The 23286-nt window shown below is 41.8% G+C and overlaps 2 protein-coding genes across 2 annotated transcripts; one reads left to right on the forward strand and one right to left on the reverse strand.

Moving 5' to 3' along the window:
- Positions 1-209: 209 nt before the first annotated feature.
- ptpa (protein phosphatase 2 phosphatase activator) lies at positions 210-16454 on the forward strand. The gene is made up of 10 exons (XM_041897537.2): positions 210-311; positions 2795-2904; positions 3349-3435; positions 4773-4898; positions 5062-5179; positions 5420-5519; positions 5656-5780; positions 5971-6071; positions 11513-11620; positions 15480-16454. The coding sequence occupies exons 1-10, from the start codon at positions 239-241 to the stop codon at positions 15552-15554; spliced, it is 1023 nt and encodes a 340-aa protein (XP_041753471.1). The 5' UTR covers positions 210-238; the 3' UTR covers positions 15555-16454.
- Positions 16455-19561: 3107 nt separating this feature from the next.
- Positions 19562-21919, reverse strand: ier5l (immediate early response 5-like). Its single transcript, XM_041899385.2, has one exon. The coding sequence runs from the start codon at positions 21738-21740 to the stop codon at positions 20820-20822; it is 921 nt and encodes a 306-aa protein (XP_041755319.2). The 5' UTR covers positions 21741-21919; the 3' UTR covers positions 19562-20819.
- Between the last annotated feature and the right edge of the window lie 1367 nt (positions 21920-23286).

The following is a 23286-nucleotide window of genomic DNA, read 5'->3' on the forward strand; positions in this document are numbered from 1 at the left end:
TTCTAAACAACGCATTTTATTTTTTTTACTTTGCCAAAGGGTAAAGTCTACAAAACAGTCCGATTCTATTTTTGGAAACAGAAAACTGTATTGAGATCAAATGTTTCATCGATGAGAACATTTGCAGAATGTAGGCCAAAATCAATCTCGCGCCATCTTCTCCCGCTTGGCTTCCTCTCATCACCATATTCGGTAGTAAGTGGAAACGCCAACCGGATGCTTCACATTTATACATCCGATGAAATATCTGGCTCATCGTTCTAGCTCTGCCTCAACTCTTGTAAACATGGCGGAGACTGAACACCATTCAGGTAGCTAATTTAATCGTTTAATGCTGAGTTTTCTGGAGTATTTAAATGAATGCAATGGTTTCTCATTAGAAAGAAGTAGATTCCCCATGTGGAACAATGCTGCTCTTAACTTTTCGTGAGCCAATGCAATGAATGGGTCCTGGTTAGCAATGTGGCTAGCCAGCTAGACTATCTGCTAGTGCCAGTAGTGGTTAACTAGCTATCTAATTCGAGGCGCTAGCTAGTAGTGAGCAAATTATAGAACAACCTTGTATCATCTATTGCATGATGTAGATGATAGCTAGCTAAGTTCATTTTGTACAATCAGCATGAGCCAATTAATGGCTACTGACTATGTTACAGTAGCTACGTAACTTGCTTAACTACCCAGCTATTGATAGAATGTGCTAATGCACTGCCACTAGATAGCCATTTGGGCATGAAGTCAATGGACGGAAAAACGCAATATTGTCCCTGCTTTTCCCTTTCGGTGTCAGGCTTTGTCATACATGGTGCCATAGCTTTATACAGGGCACACTGACATTACCTAGACTATATCAATGTTTCATGTGCTATGCTCGGTTCGGTTGCTAGAGACCCGACCCAGTCGTTAAGTCTTTGTTCTGTATCTATGAACGCAACGTTCTAAATGTTCCATTGCCATACTGGCTGGCAATGTTCTTATCCCTTGCTTGATAGCTAGCCAACTATGGCTAACTTACAGTCACGTCAAAGTGTACCCAGAATAACAACAAAGTAGTCGCATTTGTTTAAGCTGTGTTCTAGTGAGATTTATTTTGGGACATAACAATGAGCTAATGAGGAGTGATTTCGCCTGGCATAGAAAATGTGCTCACTCATCAGGACACTGTTGTTCAGAGGAGCTAGCCAACAACACAGCTAACACAATCGCTTCAAACTGAAGCTGGAAAGTCTGCAAAATAGCTGCACTTCGTTTCGTTTTACCTTTTTTCAATTGACATTTCTTTGTATATATCCATAAAATGATACCTGCTGATTCATGATTTCGACTGGCTGAGAAATGCTGCCTGTCTGTCTTGTCCGGACTCCCAACACGTTCATTACTATGGGACAGCTGGAGATCGAATTTGAATATTTAAACAATGTTGCAAATGTCGGAGAGACAGACATTAAGGTTTATACAAATATCCTCTGTTGAAAACTAAATGTTAGTCTAAAAGAAATGTGAGATAATGTCTAGATGCTTTTTATAGTAGAAATCAAGTTTATGAAGTGACTGGCAGGGCTGATGAGACAGTGGATTGTGCAGTCAGATGAAACCAAGTAAATAGCCATTTTAACGTCATAGATTTAGCAGGTGATAATTTGTGGAATAGACACCGTTTGGAATGCGATTTTAACCAATCAGGATTAGACCCACCCGTTGTATAATGCATGATATAGATGATCGCTAGCTATGTTCATTTTGTACAGTCAGCATGAGCCAATTAATGGCAAATGACTGTTACACTAGCTACATAACTTGCTAACCTAGCTAGCTAGCTATTGATAGAACGTGCTAATGCACTGCCACTGTCAATGGACGGAAAAATGCATTATTGTCACTGCCTTTCCCTTTCGGTGTTAGGCTTTGTCATACATGGTGCCATAGCTTTATACAGGGAAAACTGACATTAGCTAGACTATATCAATGTTTTCATGTGCTGCTCAGTAATGATTTTATTGTCATAATGTAATGCCTGCATCTATGTTTAAAAAACATCTGTAGGGATGATGTGCCAATGCTTGATGATGGTTAAATAAAGGTTAATAAAATAATGCCCTATATAGTCTGCATTATGTGGGTGGGTGTTTTCCACACAGTCACACACAACTGTAGGCCTTCAGTCCTTGAAATAATAATTTTACTGTATTTGGTTTGCCTCCATTCAAGCTGTACTTGCAACTGGAAAACTCCCCTGCACTATGCAATGTTACATTCTTTATTTTGCCCTGTCACTTTGCTGAGTGGTCCAAAGACTGTGAAAACCCAGAACATGAAATCATTTAAAGTGTGCATGTGTATTGTGTGTCATGTATTTTTGTGTGTGGTTATTCTTACAATGTTATTTATTTATTCCAGAGGGATTACTCAAACACAAGGATTATTATTTATTTATTTTTTGGGGTAAAGCGGACAGTATTTTATTATCTGTCTCAGAAACAGGCATCTAACAGTGCAGCATTAGAAGTAGGAGCAGAAGTTGCTCCAATCGAAACAGGGTCAGAGTGCGGATATGTTAATCTGACCCTTTGGTTAAAGGGATAGTGCAAGATTTTGGCAATTTAGCTTTTTCTACTTACCCAGAGTCAGATGAACTCATGGATACCATTTTTATGTCTCTGCGTGCAGTTTGAAGGAAGCTGACGGTAATTTCGCGAGCCATTGCTAATTAGTGCAATGACTGGAACAGCTAGCATGCAACTCAAGCTATTGGGACACAGCTGACATGGCATGACTAGTTTCCCCTTCTACTCTTCAGGCTCCTCCCCCGAATTTGACACACCACCGATCCCTGTGTGTCAGAACTTCATGGTGCCCAAAAAGGAGATCAGCATGGTTCCTGATATGGGGAAGTGGAAACGTTCCCAGGTACGCCACACCTATGATAGGTCTATATAGGTTCAATTCTAAACCCATCTATAACCCAGAGGGTTTAGACACCCACTACATGGAATTGGAAACACTCCAGGGTCCTGTTCATTAGGCACCAAATTGAATAAAATTGACTTAAACAGGGAGGGACTACCTGGACAATAAGAAACTCTTTTTAGTTTACCATTGCAAAAGCTTTAAAAAACGTATTACGTTGCATAGCCTAATGAACACAACCCACATACTCAGCGTGCCTCAACCCACATACTCAGCGTGCCTCAGTTCATGTTAAAATAGATTAGTCTTTATTATCCCAACAGAGTAAACAAAGGTTTCAAGAAACCTGTGATTGGAGAACTAGAAAAGATCAGGTCCTTCATTCAGAGTACTGACCATATCTCTCTGCCCTTCTTTCTCTCCCTCTCTCTTTCTCCCTCAAAGGCGTACGCTGATTACATGGGATTCATTCTGACGCTGAACGAGGGAGTGAAGGGGAAGAAACTTACATGTGAATACAAAGTGTCCGAGGTATGTAGCACCCCTTCTAACAACACTTTGATTTAGTGACATATCCCTTCAGATGTAAACTATGTGTTACTTGGTATTACATATTTGTATTGATATACACACATTGTTAATTGAAAGCCACCACACAGTCTTTTTAATTGAATTTTTAAATCACTGTATGTCTAATAAATCAAAATGTATTTCCCTGAGCCTCCTTTTGCCATTAAAATGCTCAGTCTGATCATGTGGGTGTGTTGATGCAAATTTTAATATATTTACATACACCGCCCAGATTGGCAGATAGGATCGTCTAGACTCTAAGGGAAGGGAAAGGGGGATACTAGTCAGTTGAAAAACTGAATGCATTCAACCAAAATCTGTGTTTCCGCATTTAACCCAACCCCTCTGAATCAGAGAGGTGCGGGGTGCTTCCTTAATCGACTTCCACGTCATCGGTGTCTGGGGAGCAGTTGTTGTTGGAGGTTAACTGCATTGCTCAAGGGCAGAATGGCAAATTTTACCACCTTGTCAGCTCAGGGATTAATCCAGCAACCTTTCGGTTAACCGCTAGGCTACCTGCCGCCCCTTTCTCTAGAGCCTACCCCGCTTACTCCTTCAAAGTAGGAAGATACAAATGCAAATAAAAGATGACTGGTCATTGATAAGAATAATCAGATCAGATTGGGATGTTATACTGTGGGCCAAAAACTCCATCCCACCTGAACAGGCTGAAATTTCATGTGTAAAAAATAAATGTAAATCCATTATATTGTATTCTTGCCTTTGGTAGCGGCACACACACACGGACTGCTACTGTCCCGCCTTTTCATGAATTATGGAGTAGTTTGGGAGGTGAAGGGGGAGGGGCATCTGCAGCCATAGCGACGCTGTCAGTCAGTGTGAAAGATGGGCGACGCCCCCCCCCCCCTTCCGTAATGGGTCTCTGGAGGAAACTTTTCTTTCCATCATCAGGGAGACCGAGAGAGAGTTATAGGGAGAATGGGGTCATTGTTGGTACACAAACTACAAGTATTCACTCCCTTTGTGTTCTTTTCACATTTATTTCCCTTAGAGCCTTGGGAAGTAACAATTGATGGCAAATGTATTAATTAATTTGAAATACAAACATATCTTGATGATATTGAAGTATACCGCCTACTCCTGAGTCAATACATGGTGGAAGCACGTTAGGCAGCAATTACAGTTTTGTGTCTTTTTGGATAGGTCTCCACTAGCTTTTCATGTCACCTCAATAATAATTATCTATCCTTCTTGGCAAAATTGAATCAAATGTATCCAAATAACAACAGTTAAATGTGTTAGCAGGGTTTTTGTGAATGTTTCTGTTCTCATTTCAGACCATAGAGAAGCTTCTGGCTCTGTTGGGGACTCTGGACCGCTGGATAGATGAGACCCCTCCTGAAGACCAGCCCTCTCGCTTCGGCAACAAGGCCTACAGGACTTGGTACGCCAAGCTCGACCAGGTAAGCGCACACACACACACAAAGGGTTTATCCTATCCACAAGTCTTTTAATAAAATAGATAGAATTGAAATTGTTTGTGTGTTGAAGGTTTTGTTGTGATATGCAGTCGCTCTGAGTTTCTGCTAAATGACAAAAATGTAAAAAAAAAACTGGTGTGTGTAGGAAGCAGAGGGCCTGGTTGCAGCAGTCATCCCAGAAGACAAGGCAGCTGCGGCTCCAGAGATAGCTGTGTATTTGAAGGAGGCGGTGGGCAACTCCACCAGGATAGACTACGGAACAGGTAACACACACACACAGACACGTCCTTAACGTGTGTGCGTCCCTGTTTCATATGCCCACTAGAGGGCACTGTTGAAACACAAATCCCCTTCTTTCCCTCTTCAGAATGCTGTCCTTTACAAATATACTTTGACTTTGGTATTGCCCATTGCAACTCCATTAGTAACAGTAGGAGATACTTATATTCATCACATCTGCGTGTGTGCCTGTTCATGAATAACACAGGTTGTTGTGTTGTCAGGTCACGAGGCTGCCTTTGCCATCTTCCTCTGCTGTCTCTGCAAGATCGGAGCTCTCAGAGTAGATGACCAGTTGGCCATCATTTTCAAGGTGTTTGACAGGTGAGACGGGCACTGTTTTGTGTGTGTGCTTGCGTGCGTGCATGTGTGCACAATCTGTAAACGATTGTATGTCTATTGTATGTACTTCGTATGGACTATAAATGAAACTACAACCTTCTTTTTAAAACCCCACCAGGTATCTGGAGGTCATGCGCAAGCTTCAGAAAACGTACAGAATGGAGCCTGCCGGCAGCCAGGGGGTCTGGGGGTTGGATGATTTCCAATTTCTACCTTTCATATGGGGCAGCTCCCAGTTTGTAGGTAAGAGGCCTACTCCCCTAGCCCCGGCAAAGTCTACTCATGCACAGCGCAAGTATTTGAAAATATGTGTCATGCATATTTGATAGTTATGAAGGGTATACTGCAGTGTTGCAAGGGAGAGGGTGACACCCAGTGGTCAGTGTGTCTAATACATTCCTTCGTTCTTCTCCTCCCCCTCCTTTTGTCCCAGACCACCCCACGCTGGAGCCCAAGCACTTCATCGATGAGAAAGTGGTCAACGAGAATCACCAGGACTACATGTTTCTGGAGTGCATCAAATTCATTAATGAGGTGAGATGGACATAGAGGCAGAAGAAAGACAAACTGAAAATGGGTGTTCTGCACGGTTCAGTGTCAATGCCACCGCAGTTCAGCTCATACACAACATGAATTGTGTTTGACGCGAGTCGTGAGTTGATCTTTTCTCCCTATTGCATTCTATGCATTGTATTCAATTTTTTTATGTGTTAATTGAATCACTGAATTGAATTGAGTTGACTGAATTTTGGTTCACAGAACTCTGATCATTTTGGGAGACAGAGGAATTGGACTTGTTATGTATATTTACATATTTGTTTTTAAATTTTAGTCATTTAGCAGATGCTTTTATCCAGAGCAACTTACAGTTAGTGCATTCATCTTAAGGTAGCTAGGTGAGACGACCACATCTCAGTCATAGTGATTAAAGCAGCTATAAGCAAATTCAGTGCTAGTAAGGACTGATTATATAGGACTGATTTGTGTAAGCCATTCCACCGACAAGATTCTCTCACACACACACACACACACAGTACCCCATATCCATCTTTACATCAGTGAGCCAGTAAACCTGGCGGAGAGAGGGGAATGTGATTTTGAGACTGTGGCAGGATGGGAGGGGAGGAGGTGCTGCTATGTCCTGTTCCTTCCCCCGAACAGCAAAAAGATGCTGCAGCCTCTCTCTCTCTCCCGATCTCTCCCGATCTCTCTCTCCCTCCCGATCTCCCTCTCTCTCTCCCGATCTCTCTTTCTCTCTCCCGATCTCTCTTTCTCTCTCCCTCTCTCTCTCTCCCGATCTCTCTTTCTCTCTCCCTCCCTCTCTCTCTCTCTCTCTCTCTCTCCCTCTCTCTCTCTCTCTCTCTCTCTCTCTCTCCCTCTCTCTCTCCCGATCTCTCTTTCTCTCTCCCTCCCTCTCTCTCTCCCGATCTCTCTTTCTCTCTCCCTCCCTCTCTCTCTCCCGATCTCCCTCTCTCTCTCCCGATCTCTCTCTCTCTCCCGATCTCCCTCTCTCTCTCCCGATCTCTCTTTCTCTCTCCCTCCCTCTCTCTCTCCCGATCTCCCTCTCTCTCTCCCGATCTCTCTTTCTCTCTCCCTCCCTCTCTCTCTCCCGATCTCCCTCTCTCTCTCCCGATCTCCCTCTCTCTCTCCCGATCTCTTTCTCTCTCTCTCTTTCTTTCTCTCTCGCTCTTTCACTTTTTCTCTCAATTCAATTCAAAGGGCTTTATTGGCATGAGAAACATATGTTTACATTGCCAAAGCAAATGAAATAGATAATAAATAAAGTCAAATAAACAATACAAAATGAACAGTAAACATTACACTCACAAAAGTTTCAAAGGAATAGAGACATTTCAAATGTTATATTATGTCTATATACAGTGTTGTAACGATGTGCATATAGTTAAAGTACAAAAGGGAAAATAAATAAACATAAATATGGGTTGTATTTACAATGGGGTTTGTTCTTCACTGGTTGCCCTTTTCTTGTGGCAACAGGTCACAAATCTTGCTGCTGTGATGGCACACTGTGGTATTTCACCCAATAGATATAGGAGTTTATCAAAATTGGATTTGTTTTCGAATTCTTTGTGGTTCTGTGTAATCTGAGGGAAATATGTGTCTCTAAAATGGTCATACATTTGGCAGGAGGTTAGGAAGTGCAGCTCAGTTTCCACCTCATTTTGTGGGCAGTGTGCACATGGCCTGTCTTCTCTTGAGAGCCAGGTCTGCCTACGGCGGCCTCTCTCAATAGCAAGGCTATACTCACTGAGTCTGTACATAGTCCAACTTTCCTTAATTTTGGGTCAGTCACAGTGGTCAGGTATTCTGCCACTGTGTACTCTCTGTTTGGGGCCAAATAGCATTCTAGTTTTTTGGTAAATTCTTTCCAATGTGTCAAGTAATTATATTTTTGTTTTCTCATGATTTGGTTGGGTCTATTTGTGTTGCTGTTGCTGTCCTGGGGCTCTGTGGAGTCTGTTTGTGGTTGTGAACAGAGCCCAGTACCAGCTTGCTTAGGTGACTCTTCTCTAGGTTAGTCTCTCTGTAGGTGATGGATTTCTTAAGGAGGGTTTGGGAATCACTTCCTTTTAGGTGGTTGTAGAATTTAACAGCTCTTTTCTGGTTTGGATAATTAGTGTGTATCGGCCTAATTCTGTTCTGCATGCATTATTTGGTGTTTTACCTTCTACACGGAGGATGTTTTTGCAGAATTCTGCATGCAGAGTCTCAATTTGGTGTTTGTCCCATTTTGTTAATTCTTGGTTGGTGAGCGGACCCCAGACCTCACAACCATACAGGGCAATGGGTTCTAGAACTGATTCAAGTATTTTTAGCCAGATCCTAATTGGGATGTCAAATTGTATGTTCCTTTTTATGGCTTAGAAGGCCCTTCTTGCCTTGTCTCAGATCGTTCACAGCTTTGTGGAAGTTACCTGTGGTGCTGATGTTTAGGCCGAGGTATGTATAGTTTTTTGTGTGCTCTAGGGCAACAGTGTCTAGATGGAATTTGTATTTGTGGTCCTGGCAACTGGACCTTTTTTGGAACACCATTATTTTTGTCTTACTGAGATTTACTGTCAGGTCCCAGGTCTGATAGAATCTGTGCAGAATATCTAGGTGCTGATGTAGGCACCCTTGGTTGGGGACAAAAGTACCAGATCATCAGCAAACAGTAGACATTCAACTTCAGTTTCTAGTAGGGTGAGGCCAGGTGCTGCAGACTGTTCTTGGGCCCTCGCCAATTAGTTGATTATATATGTTGAAGACGGTGGGGCTCAAGCTGCATCCCTGTCTCACCCCACGGCCTTGTGGAAAGGAGTCTGTGTGTTTATTGCCAATTTTAACTGCACCCTTGTTGTTTGTGAACATTGATTTGATAATGTCGTATGTTTTTCCCGCAACACCTCTTTCCATCAATTTGTATAGCAGACCAAATTGAGTCAAATGCTTTTTTGAAATCAACAAAGCATGAGAAGACTTTGCCTTTGGTTTGGTTTGTTTGTTTATCAGTTAGGGTGTGCAGGGTGAATACGTGGTATGTCGTACGGTAATTTGGTAAAAAGGCAATTTGACATTTGCTCAGTACATTGTTTTCAATGAGGAAATGTACGAGTCTGCTGTTAATGGTAATGCAGAGGATTTTCCCAAGGTTGCTGTTGACGCATATTCCACGGAAGTTATTGGGGTCAAATTTGTCTCCACTTTTGTGGATATGGGTGATCAGTCCTTGGTTCCAAATATTGAGGAAGATGCCAGATTGAAGGATTATGTTAAAGAGTTTAAGTATATTCAATCAACACCACAGGCCTTTTTGGGTTGAAGGGTTTGTATTTTGTCCTGTAGTTCATTCAATGTAATTGGATAATCCAGTGGGTTCTGGTAGTCTTTAATAGCTGATTCTCAGATTTGTAATTGATCATGTATATGTTTTTGCTGTTTGTTCTTTGTTATAGAGCCAAAAAGATTGGAGAAGTGGTTTACCCATACATCGCCATTTTGGACAGATAACGCTTTGTGTTGTTTGTTTAGTGTGTTCCAATTTTCCCAGAAGTGGTTAGATTCTATGGATTCACATTGAGCTGTTTTCTGACATGCTGTTCCATCTTTTTCTGTAGTGTATTTCTGTATTGTTTTAGTGATTTGCCATAGTAAAGGCATAAGCTCAGGTTTTCTTGGTCTCTGTGTTTGGTTGGATAGGTTTTTCAATTTCTTTCTTAGGTTTTTGCATTCTTCATCAAACCATTTGTTGTTTTTAATTTTATTAGGTTGTCTGCTTGACATTTTTTTATTTGATAGGGAAGCTGAAAGGTCAAATATACTGTTTAGGCTTTCTACTGCCAAGTTTACACCGTCACTATTACAGTGAAATGTTTTGTCCAGGAAGTTGTCTAAAAGGGATTGAATTTGTTGTTGCCTAATTAGTTTTTGTTAGGTTTCTACACTACTGTCCTTTCATCTATAGCATTTCTTAATATTATTCAGTTCCTTTGGCTTTGATGCTTCATTATTGAGTATTGCTCTGTTCAAGTAGACTGTGATTTTGCTGTGGTCTGATAGGGGTGTCAGTGGGCTGACTGTGAACACTCTGAGAGACTCTGGGTTGAGGTCAGTGATAAAGTAATCTACAGTACTACTGCCAAGGGATGAGCTGTAGGTGTACCTACCATAGGAGTCTCCTCAAAGCCTACCATTGACTATGTACAGACCCAGCGTGCGACAGATCTGCAGGAGTTGTGACCCGGTTTTGTTGGTTGTTTTGTCATAGTTGTGTCTAGGAGGGCATATTTGGGAGGGAATACTGTCACCTCCAGATAGGAGTTTGTTCCCCTGTGTGCTGAGAGTGTCAAGACAGATGACTTCAGACCTTGTATATTCCAGGATGAGATTGTAAAAGCTTTGTGTTCCGTAGTGTGTTGTGAGTGAGATTTTTCTCTATCGCTCGCTCTCTTTCTTTCCTTATGTGAGGAGGCAGAAGAAATGAGTTTCTCTCTGTGTATATGCAGATCTTTTTAGTTCTTCAGCTCTACCCTATGTTTATGGATGTGTGCGTTCAGCACATTCCACTCTCTGTGCTCCTGTTTTTTGTTTGTTTGTTTGTTTGTGTGTGTTTGTATGGTCTCTCCTTCATCCACTGTCTCAGACGCTCAGACGTACAGTTGTTCTGCTTGCGTATTTTCTCTCTCTTACCCTTTCACCGGAACACTCTCATATGCTGACACACAAACGTGCATATATACACACACACACACACACACACACACACATGCTCTCAAACAGTCTCAGCCTCTCTGGGAGGTTGTGTGTAGTGTACTAACAACGAGAGTCATTTCCTTCCCCACATGCTGTTGTGAATCACTCCTTCCTCCAGGGTACCCTCGCTCGACCCCACCCCCTCTCTGGTGGTGTCTCTGTGTGTGTGTGTTTGTGGAGGCCCGGGGGAAGCCAGGGGCTGGGGTTGGGTTCCTGCCCCGGTCACAAGCCGCACTCAGGGTTCTGGTGGGGGGGAGGTGCTGGGAACGGAATGGGGGAGATGTGGGGGGAGACAGTGTCCACACACTACCACTACATTCATTCATTCAGGGCCCTTCTTGCTCTCTTTGTCTCTGTCTGTCTCTCTCTCTTTCTTCCCTTGGGGCAAATATAAGGGCACACACACACACACACACACACACACAAAGAAAGAAAGAAATGCACTCTCCTCACTGGCACCCCAAAAATAATGAGATGTTGACCTGCCTACCATTATGTCTTGTAATGTCTTAGGCTTATATATTCCATATTGGCTGGTTAGCTTATAGATGAATTAAATGTATATCTTTCTGCTCTCCTCCTTTCTCTTTCTCTTATTATCCTCTCTCTTCCCCCTCTCTCACCCCCTCCCCCCTCTCTCTTTCTGTCTCTCTTTCTCTTATTATTCATTATTCTCTCTCTCTCCCTCCCCCCTCTCTCTCTCTCTTTCTGTATCCCCCCAGATGAAAACTGGTCCATTTGCTGAGCACTCCAATCAGCTGTGGAACATCAGTGCTGTCCCCACCTGGTCCAAAGTCAACCAGGGCCTGATCCGAATGTACAAGGCAGAGGTAAGAGGAGACACACCCCACAGAGTGAAAACAATCTGTCTAGTGCACTTTGTAAGATGATGAACCTTGACAGAGTTGGTCCCCCTAAAATAAAACGTAAACGATAAAGCAAATGTGTCCCATAACATTTTAACATGGAAATAGCAATTTCTATGATACATCTGTAGTTTCAAAGAGTAACATTCCCTGCGAGCGACATTATTTTCACAAAACACGATTTAAAGATGTAGATCTTTTAGTTAACACAGTATCCTATGACAACAAAGACATAAACAGTGAAGTCATACGTCAAGTCAGGTTACAAGGCAGTCATACCCTTCCAAATCAAGGGGTAAGTTTCATTAGTTGAAATCACAGACTGTGCCTTTAAAGGTGATTCTGTCATTTGGATTTCCCCAGGGGCAGTTTGAGGTACTACAGATTAGGGATTCAATTTCATGTCAGGGGTAATGAAATAGTTTTGTTGAGTGTGTGGGTAGTGTAGTTTAATCGTTAAAGTTTACACAAGTTCATTCAAACAGAAGTGTAGTCCTCCCAAGTGGAATGGAAGAAAGAGAAAATAGAAACTGTCTTGTAGTGTGATTTATAACTGCACATTTGTTCTAAAGAGATAGTAGGCTAATGATTCTATTGAGAAGTTAAGAGGCAGGCAAGGGTTAAACAAGAGAGGAACTGAGAGAGCGGAACAGTGTCAGTGTGTGTGTGTGTGTGTGAGAGCATCGCTGGCCCCACCCCCTTCTCCTGCCTGAGCCCACATCCTGTGTTTTCAAGAGTGGGCCTGCTAGTCTTCCCAGAGCTGAGGGGCCAAGCTGTCTGCTAACACCCCCCCCCATCCTTCCCAGGCTCGCATTCCACTCTCCCTCCCCCGGCCCCACATAGGGAATCAGCTCTGTGCTCTTGTCTCTCTCCCTCTCTTTTCTGCGTTTCTCTCTACCACTGCCCTGCCTCTAGCCTGCTGCTTGCTTCCCTCCTCAGCCCTTTCGCAATTTCTCCATTTCTGCCAGGGCTCAACAATAAAATATGCAACTCAGACAAGTCGTTCTGTTCAAATGTTTATCCTGACCCTGGTGTGGATGGTTTTTTTTTGGTGTTAATTTACAGATGTTATATAGTCAATTGACAATGACTGAACAAATGCTGATTGAAGAAGTACTTACCTTTTTTTAGAGACCTCTGATACTGGTACAAGTGTAGTATGTCAAGGTGCCTGTTGTATGAACCACAAATATACTAAAATAGTTATTATTGAGTATTGTTATGCTATTACCATGTAATACCTTGGAATATTGAAGTAGATACTAGGTAGTGTCCCCTGTAGCTCAGTCGGTAGAGCATGGCGCTTGCAACGCCAGGGTTGTGGGTTCGTTTCCCACGGGGGGCCAGTATGAAAAATGTATGCACTCACTAACTGTAAGTCGCTCTGGATAAGAGCGTCTGCTAAATGACTAAAATGTAAATGTAAAATGTAGTGCTGAGTGATTAGTGCTTTTTGAGGTCAGTTCGGTTTCGGTTCGATTACAAAAAATAATAGCGGTTTTCATTTTTTATTATTTTACTGCTTATCACTTATTAACCATTATTTATTCACATTACTTTAATAAAATATTTCCGTTGTGTATATTACATTTGTTTTATTTGATGGCTTTTATTTCATTCCAAGTCATCATCTCATCTCTATAGAGCTGCTGCCTATGCTGTCTTGACAAAATCACTATTTTAGTAGTTCTTCTAAGTAAATAAGATATACTTTTATGACTGCTGAATTCTAACTAACTATCAATCACTTAGATCATGTATTTTCAGGTAGAGAACTCACGAAGCAACTGCTTTCTATACCTCTCGATCTCTCTATCCCTCTTGATCCAGTTCGGGCTTGATCTGATTTATCTCTTGAGAAACTGCAGTGAGAAAATGTGCATGGAGCTCACAGAAAAAAACAGAACAAAATAGAATTCAAATAATTGAACCTACTTCGGTCAATTACATGTTTAAAAATGGTTAATATTTCAGCACTAATACTAGGTAAATTAAGTGTTACCCAAGGTTGCGCAATAATAATTTTGACTCCACACATCTAAATCTTTAGCATTTGCTGTGGATTCACATTGTTTATTACTTTGAGCCACTGAACTACCGTAAACATTTTCTTTTTGTCATTTAGCAGACGCTCTTATCCAGAGCGACTTACAGTTTTAGTGAGTGCATAAATTTTTCATACTGGCCCCCTGTAAATCAGTCATTTCCAATGGATGGAGGCACAATGAGACATTTAATATTTTCACTCTTCGCAGCTAGAGATGTGTATGAAAAGAAAGTCACACTATATATGATCCCAACATTTTAATGGGTAAACAAACATTTCGGCACACAGTGTGCATTCTTCAGGGCGAGAAAGTTTCAACTTCTTGCAAATTATCAGCGACGCAACATTGCGTTAACAATCAGCGGAGGGAAGCTCTCGTTAGCAAGCTTTGACACCTTGCTTGATAGACTAGTTTTAGACCAGTTTTACAGGCCGTTCCGAAGAAACACCCACGAGGGGAGATTTTGGCAATGTGGTGCTACAAGGTAGTAAGTAGAAGCAATATTGCTGATACCATCCAGCTGTTACTTTTTATTTAGATATATTTATATATATATTTTTTGGGATATATATATTTATATATTTTTTATTTTTTATATTATTATTTTAACTAGGGACTAGTGGTCAATTTGGAACTGGGCAACTCAATCTCCCCAACAGTCTATCACCTCTAGGAGTGTGAACTACTGGCCAGGTGAAAGCCATCTCCATTTAATTGTTTTCAATGGCGATCACACGATTGTAGAAACAGATTGTACTCAAAAACTCCCATTTTATTTATCAAAGTTTCATATGCCAATGATCTGAGTGTGAAGTTAGCTGGTTCACGCCGGCCCAACGCCACGCCTGCTAGCGTTTCTTCTCCACAGTGAGTCTGGCTATGCTTTCCTACCTGATGCCTTGTAGAATGCGAACACATTCTGACCCTTCTGATTGGTCACAGATACCGATGGGTTGGTCCTGAGTCGTCATTGGCTTTGATACTCTGATTGGTTAGAGACGATCCAATGATGAATTTGTTTTGTACAACGGCCCTGATTTTGAGAGGTCCATGGAGAGTATAAAGAGCAATGTCGGGTCTGAAAGTGGCTAGCTAGCCACACGAAAGGCAGATACAACTCTCAATGTTTAGACGAATGTAAATGTGACCAAATTGTCACAGCCAGAGGTAACTGAGCCATGGACTGGCAGCTGTGGAGGAGATGAAAGGTGCGCTGATAAGGGCTAATGATAGCTGCCCTGTGGTAGCTTCAGTCGCTGAAGCTACCCTTGTATTATCCTAGAGCCGGGAAAGTTTCAAATGTATGCAAATATTCAGCGACGCAAATTTGTGATAATAATCAGTGGAGGGAAGCTCTCGCTAGCAAGCTTTGACACCTTTATTTTAGGACCTAGACCACCGTATGTGAATTGCACGAAGTTGCTTGTTCTAGCCAAGTCCATAGCTTTGGCTTTGGTTGGTGTGTATGGATTATGCTAAACCAAGTTCGCACTAGACAAAGTAAAGCAAATTGTACCGCTTCTGTTCTTCACCACCCGTCCTCTATTCGCTTTATGTATTTCTCATAGGTTAAACAAATATCTCAAATGTTTCTCTCCTCATCTCTATCTGATACCCCATCTCTCTTTCTTTCCTGTCTCTCCCTCTTACTTTTTAACCCCCCCCCCAACGTTTTCTTTCTTCCTTCTTTCTTTGACCATCTTCTTTTTCTCTATTCATCCTTGTAAATTCCCTCCCTCCCTTCTCTCTCTCTCTTTCTCCTCATCTACTCCTAGTGCTTGGAGAAGTTCCCCGTCATTCAGCACTTCAAGTTTGGCAGTCTCATCTCCATCCAGCCTGTGAAGCCCTGACGGCCATCCAAGGAAACCATGTGTGTGACGGAGAGACAAAACTCCCAGCATCCCTTGAGGATGAACGCTTGATCCTCGCACAAGAAAGACCCCCAAATTCCTCCCCAATATTAGCACAGACACCAACCCCAAAGTTTTCTCTTTAGACAAAAAAAGACCCTCCCCAAATTGCCAATGACGGCACCACGATGATCAGTGACTCAATTCAGTTTGGTTTTGTTCTCTTACTGTCCCCCTGGAGATTGAAGCGTTTTTGTGTGTGTGTGTGTGTAAGCGTGTAAGCGTGTTATGGAAAGCTGTTAGTCATTCTCAATGCAACACTGATAGAGTGTGTACCTTTACTAGTGTGTCTATTTATTTCTATAAATGTACAAGTGCTGACCAGGGTCGTGTTCATTAGGCACCAAATGGAAGAAAATGGACTGAAAGAGGGGGCTACCTGAACTTGTCCAATAAGAAACGCATTTTCGTTTTCTGTTGCGTAATATTTTGGAAAGTTTTCCATTGTGTGCACTAATGAACACGCCCCTGGTGTAGAGGGGATAGGTTAGCCTTGTTGGATAAACATTGCCGAGACAAGAGCTTGGCTTTACTGTGAGTGGCCTGATGTGTATATCTCTTACCCCATACTGGACACTTGAGTCCTTGATACAGAGCAGTTTTTTTTATATTTGGTTCTTCATTACAAGGGGTTGTGATATGAATGTGATTTGCATGTGTTTCTCTGATGAATTGGATGATTTGAGATATTCTAATTTCTTTAGCAGTTCTCAGATTTTTGTTTTGAGTGTCCACTGATGTTTTGGCCAACTGTTCAGTTTTGTCGCATAATGTATCAATGTCATTATTGCCTGTACGATCATCCAAGTTGTAAGTCCTATTATAATAATTTGTTAATAATTTTGGTGTTTGGTCATTATTTTGTGGAAGCTGGTGGTTGGTTTTGAAAATGTCTACATGGTTCTCGACAAACTCATTCAACTGAAATAGGGTTAGAAATGAAAAGTGAAATAATTGTAATATACCCTTGTGACACTATAATACCAACCCGAACTGTACCGTGCTGGCTTGGTCATTTTCCTTTCACATAGGCCTTGTCTTTACCAACACTGTTCCAGCAACCATGGTGGATGTGTATCCATGGTGGATGTGTAACCATGCCAGGGCAGTACATCTCATCTCAGCTTGGTTTGGGTCAGCTTGGTTTGGGTTTGCTCAGTATTGTGAAAATAATTATAGTCATTTTTTATTTATTTAACTAGGCAAGTCAGTTAAGAACAAATTCTTATTTACAATGACGGCCTACACCAGCCAAACCCGGACGACGCTGGGACAATTGTGCGCCGCCCTATGGGACTCCCAATCACGGCCGGTTGTGATACAGCCTGGAATCGAACCAGGGGGTCTGAAGTGATGCCTCAAGCACTGAGATGCAGTGCCTTAGACCGCTGTGCCACTCGGGAGCCCATACCTCTGATGGTACACAATTATCAACCAGACTTTGGTATATTGGGGTTCAGTAGGTCACCAGCAACAACACCCATGAATTATAAATTATGAAGAGGTGGGGCTTACTCAATGGAGCTATAGGATATTTAAACTTGAACACAGATCTGGCATACTGGTTTTCTTTTTCTTCCTGGTAGGTGAGAATAACAGGAAATTTACATTTTGTACCGTTGTGGAGCCCTCATGCTTTGAGCAGATTGCACATTTTACAGAAGGTGCAATCCTGTCATCAGTGTGCTGATAGCATTAGTTTAGTTTGTAAACCCAACCTCTTTTGTCCATGTGGAAGGCCAGGTAACACAAAGGATCTATAGGCATAGATAGTTCCAGGCATTCATCATTTCATAGTTAAATGTAAACACTCATAGGCCTCTGTCTCTCTTTCCCTCTCTGCAGTTGATCCGAATTCTCCACGCAAATTCCGTTCTTAATTTCTGCCTCGTCACTGTCGGGTTGTGCGCGTTCAGAAAAGTGGCCCCTGAAAGTGCTGCTTGCTGCTGCCTAATTAAAGGGAAGAGAGGAGAGGAGCCTGAGCATAGCGTTCGGAATCACCCTATATTCATCCCAGCCCCCCCACCTATTCAAATGCATGGTGCGACTGTTGTGCTGTGATCATCAACTGCTGGCGACGCAGATAAGGATGGGGATGGTGGAGGGGCTTTTAGACCATGCGCGCGGGTAAAGCGGCCTTCTGTCACTTCAATGGGTTAAAAGAAACTAGACGCATACTCTTGTTGATGATAGGCTATAAACTTCTCAAAACGAACGAAACCGCCTGAACATAAGCACATGCGTGTGTGACAGGAGCAACTGCTTGATATTTTGGCGAGGGCCAGTGCACACTACGCACGTTAAGCATTTTTTAATGTGTTTATTATACGGCTATTGTAGTAAAGCCAGTTGTCACTATAAATGTGTGTTACAAAATTGTAACGCGAAACCACATTCTCGCCGACTGCACCAGTCTTTGGAATTATTTGTGAGACCGATGCTATTCCTTTGGAATCCACGCGGAGGAGCTCGCTCTACACCACTAAACGAACCCTAATCCACACCATTTGTCACAGTGGGAGGAGAACGCTCTCATTTTAAAGCTTTATATAAAAATATTTTCCAGATCGCTTTTTGGAGATGAAACCCCTCTACCACGACCAAATGCTCCAAATAATAATCGAATTAGAGAGAGAATTAAAAAAGCATAATCAGATGTCCATTACCCGTTTGGCTAAAATGGCTACATTAATTGTAACCTATATAAAACGCATTCTGATCTTCCATTATTAGTCGTAGTATCCTCAAATCATGCTAAATAATAGTATAATCTAATAAAACCGACGCGCATAGTGATGCCTTCTATTTACGACCTACCTATGCCAAATTATTATGCACAACGGAAAATGGAAAACAGTGCCGGCAACCGAGACTTGAAAGAGATGCCTAGGCTAAAGGTATAGCTGCGTTGATGTGTTGGACGTAGCCTACTGCGCTATCTCAAATTGAGAAGAGTCGAGAGGTTTCGGGTTGGAATAAAAACGAGGGAGACGGGGAGAGAGGAGGAGGGATGGGAAGCGGAATGGATGAGGTTGGGGAGGGTGTCGAGGGGGGAGCAGCGAAGCTGAGGTCAGCCTGAGGTGCCGCTACATAGGCTTTCTAATACCTTCATTCATTGATTTTGAAGAACACCACCAAGTGGCATATAGCGGAGATAACACGACTGCAAGTTTTGGGGGAAATGCCTGGCAAAAAAGCTCAGAGCTCACAGCCGGATCCCAGTCAGCACTGCAACCAAGCACACGTAGCACAGTCAGTCATATGTGAGTTTGGACTAGAAATTAACCACTGCCTTTTCTCAAGTGGAACAGTTTTAAACACAATCTCTATTAGATACAAAATATATCCTGCATTGTTGTTACAATGTTGCACTCCACATAGTTTTAACAACCAATTTGTAAAATTGTATCACCTCATACACTACTTTTGTTTTAGATTGAAACCTGTTTTTCCCCATTTATCAATAACATGAATGTTGTCAATAATAGCCAAGTCCAAAAAGCAGAGACCTGGTAGATGTAAAGTCTTTAGACGAAGAGGCTCATAAAATGAAATGTAGTAGCCCAAAATACATGATACATGTCATGGATATTTGTGTTGATAACCAGGTCTTTCTGATCTAGAGGAAGTGTTAAAAATGGCCATTGATGGCTGCATATCTATTAAGTTACCCACAGTGGTGTGAGAAGATAAACTGTATGGTGTATGGAACATATGAATGAAGGCCCCAATCCCCTTTTCTAACACTGGTTACAGAATAGGCCTACATCTCTCCCTTATTGCAGCATCTGAGTGGGACAGAATCCCTCACAGACGTCAGGTGATTATGGTTCTGACTGTAGTTTCAGGGAATTAAAACATATATTTGAGACAAAATATGACTTCAACGCACAAAGTTTGGGCAGCATGCCATTCAAACAATAAATCAAGGAGAGAGTGGATTTGTTGCATTTTTTTTATTAAGATTATAAATTCTTAACAAATATGTTCTAAAACAGTTTTACCCGGTGATATACAATTTAATATGCACAAAAATACAAGAATACCAACAAAATATGGAGAGGACGTCTGTAAAGACATCTTTATTTCAGTACACATAGTGCTTATAATGTGTGGATGTATGGCAAAATTATGAGCTTGCCTTTTTAGAACAAAAGGTCTTAAAATTTTAGAAAATAAAACAAAACTCACAAAACCAAGCCATGTTGGCATCATGAATTACTGTGAAGGCTTGATCAGTAACTTTTTGTTATAGGTTCAGGGGGAGGGGGAACGCTCAACAGATCGAACTGTCAAAAACAAATACCTGGATTGAGTCGATTACACGTGCATTCTGGGATTTGGAGGAATTAATGGTTCTGATCAGAGATGAGGTGGAAAGTTGGGTAGCCTACAACTAGCACATCAATAGAGAGAGACGCAGCAAGCTGGTTCAGAGTTAATGCACCCACGAGTTTGAGAGGGAAATTTAAGTCTGAGCCATTGCGCCTTTACCTGTCAATTTATGTGTGGTCAGAATGTGCCATGTAGTTCCCATGTAACATAGCCTACTGGTGTCCGACTCCTTAGAATATGAGTTTCGATATCCAAGATTTAAATATCAACCCAGAAATACAAGATATTAAACCAAGTACAACACAACAGTATTTGTGTAGCCTATGTTTGTTATAGCTTTTTGTTAGTTGTTTACCGTATTAAACCACTACGCACAACAAAAGCATGTTGAAAAGCCATCCCATGGGCACACTTTTCTATTTAGCCTGGAGCTGAGGCTACATTAAATGCTTGCTATTCAGTCACAATACTTGTGTAGCGTCTTAAAACGAGACATTGTGTTCAAAAGTGTTCTGTAGGTGAGACCAAATCAAAACATAATCCGCGAGCGAGACATTCAACCACTTTCAATGTTTGCAACAATAGCTAGCAGTAGTATGCGTTGGGTTTAAGGCAACGAAATCAACTTCGTTAGATAAAATTCACAACTACCATGTAAAAATGTGTTATGTAGACATTTTCGGTTTAAAAGGAAAGCCTGCACATCATATGTGGCACAACCTTCCTCTCCCTCTCCGTAAAAACGAGAGTCAACAAACAAACAAACAAAAACTGTTCAATGTTTAAATAGCCTTTCTTGCAAAAATAAAGTCAATTTGATTTAGACTTTGTACAATTTCATAAAGTGTTTGATTCTAGTTGACCATGGAGTCAAAAAGCTACTATAGCTCTAGTCCATGCCCCTAGGCTCGCTAGGGCTTGTTTGCTACAGAACTGTCCGTTCATGGCTTGCTCAAAGTCCGCCTGTCTGCTCACCAGCCCCGAAAACCCCGAGCCGAAAATCGAGATCAGATTGGAAATGTTCGACGTGTCCAAGTGTTCCGAATTTGCGTAGGAACAGTCCTCGAATTTCGCCCTTTTACATGGCGTGAAATCCGGTACTTCCTCAATATCGGATATATAATATTCAAAGTCAACCTTCCGTTTCTTGGCTGGGGACTGTGCGCCCTGGCAGCACTGTTGGAACGACGCGCAGCAGTCCTGGTGCAGGTACCCATTCTCCACAGTGGTCACTACGTGCGTGTCCAGATCGAGCACTGTCGTTTTGTTGCAGTGTAGGTTGTTGTTCACCGGGGAAAAGTCACAATTTGATACAGGGTAAGCCTCCGCACAACAGCTCCGGTAGAACGAGGGCTCCGTCTCCTTGCATACCTCGTCGCTTTGGAGAGAGAGAGGCGCGGAGCAGGCGGATGGGGCTTGGATATGCGCTGACTGCACTGCTGTTAGGTGGCTTACTGGCAGCAGCGCACAGCAGAGACTCGCCGGTTCGCTCACCCCGTCGTTGCCGCAGCAGTCCCCGCTCTGCTCCTCGCAGTCCTCGGCCAAATCCAGCGGGTTTAACTCCTGGATCTCGTTGCAGACGGTCATCACCTCCTCGTACTGCTGCATCCTGTAGATCTCTGCGTACTTCTCGTTCATGTAGACCTGTCTGGCGTTCCTCAGTACATAGGACACCAGGAGGTTTTTGTGCAGCTTGATCCCTCCTCTCTGCGTCCTGGAGTTGTGAATCTTCCGTAAGGAAATGGATATTAGACTTTGTGCATCCACTGCACACTCCATTGTGTTGATCATGGTGATGAAATAGTCGTTTCCCGCTGCTCTCCGACGCAGAAAAGCGACTTTCTCTCAGTGGAAGTCACGATATTTCGTTCGGGGGCGAAGGCTTAAGTCAGCTCGGTGGTGAAACATTGAACACGGCTGTCCGCTTCCCTCTGTATGCGAGCAAGCAATCATTTGCTAGGGATACTTAGCCAGAGTATATATATTACGAGGAGGAGTCGGCCCACCTCGGCTTGCGCCAATGAGGACCCGGGCTCCCTATTGATTGACATGCAAACTCCACCCATATGTGGTGATCAGGGCCAATCAGACAGAGGCGGTTCTTCTGTGCTATTCAAATTCCAAACTGACTACCAAACTGGAATGCTCTCATGAGACTCACTGGGCTAGAGCGCCTGGTCAAATAGAAGTCTACGTTTGTGTGGCTATGACAAGCCTACATGAGAATGAAACTTTTCTGATAGATTAATCTAAAGAAAAAAATGGCAGTAATATTTAGTACATTAATCTTGAATGATAAATTCGTTTCAGATCTTAATTCTGCCACAAACAAATAATAAAGTCTAGGGCACTTAAAATGAGTGTTTAGAATAAGAACATACTTGACTATTTTTGTCCATGTCCACATAATGATATTAATTTCTTATTTGATTGATTAATTCATTGTTAAATGATCTGTTTTAATTTGTATTCTCCACTTGCTCATTATTACTTTGTTTTAGCCTATGCATGTTATACTGTACCTCTATTATAATGTTATAATAAATAATGTTACATGCCTTTGAAATGGCTTTTATAATGTTATAACGAATATTGTAATGTCGCAAGCCACCTCTGTGCATTTTTTTAACAAGCCGATAAAGATCCAGACAACGGCAAACGGACAGACAACTTACATTTAATTTCAACGTCTTTATCTCAGAACTATTCTTATTACATTTTAATATATAAACTATCAGAGGGAAGTATAAAGTAGAGTTATTCTATTCTATTCTATTCTATTATTTTCTATTTTATTCTATACTGTACTATTCTATACTGTAATATTCTATACTGTAATATTCTATACAGTAATATTCTATACTGTAATATTCTATACTGTAATATTCTATACTGTAATATTCTATACTTTTCTATTCTGTTTTATAGAGTGAGAATCTTTTCTCACAGTCTTTAGCTATCTTTCCATTAACAAAATATATGAAGTAAGATCTGCCTTTCTTCAATATCAAATATGCAACTTTTCTGTTTACACTATTCTTACATTAGCCTTGGATGTGGTGTGTCCCTTAATTATCCCTGTCATGCATGTCTGGCCAATGTATCTCATGTGTTAAAACATGCATGTGATGTAGTGCACGTCTATCCATTCTGATTGTCAAACCAGAAAGCTGTATAATATGTATTGCATCCCATTCATGTCAAACATATCTTTTTAAAGAAATTTGATTTTCCATTTGAACAGTGGGCATTTAAAAAGGTCTACAACCCACCTGGACAATGAATAGGGCCATTAACCTATTTTGTGCCCTATGACCCACGTTTTTTTTGTCTAAAG

The sequence above is a fragment of the Coregonus clupeaformis genome, chromosome 15 (assembly GCF_020615455.1).
Source record: "Coregonus clupeaformis isolate EN_2021a chromosome 15, ASM2061545v1, whole genome shotgun sequence".
Classification (NCBI taxonomy): domain Eukaryota; kingdom Metazoa; phylum Chordata; class Actinopteri; order Salmoniformes; family Salmonidae; genus Coregonus; species Coregonus clupeaformis.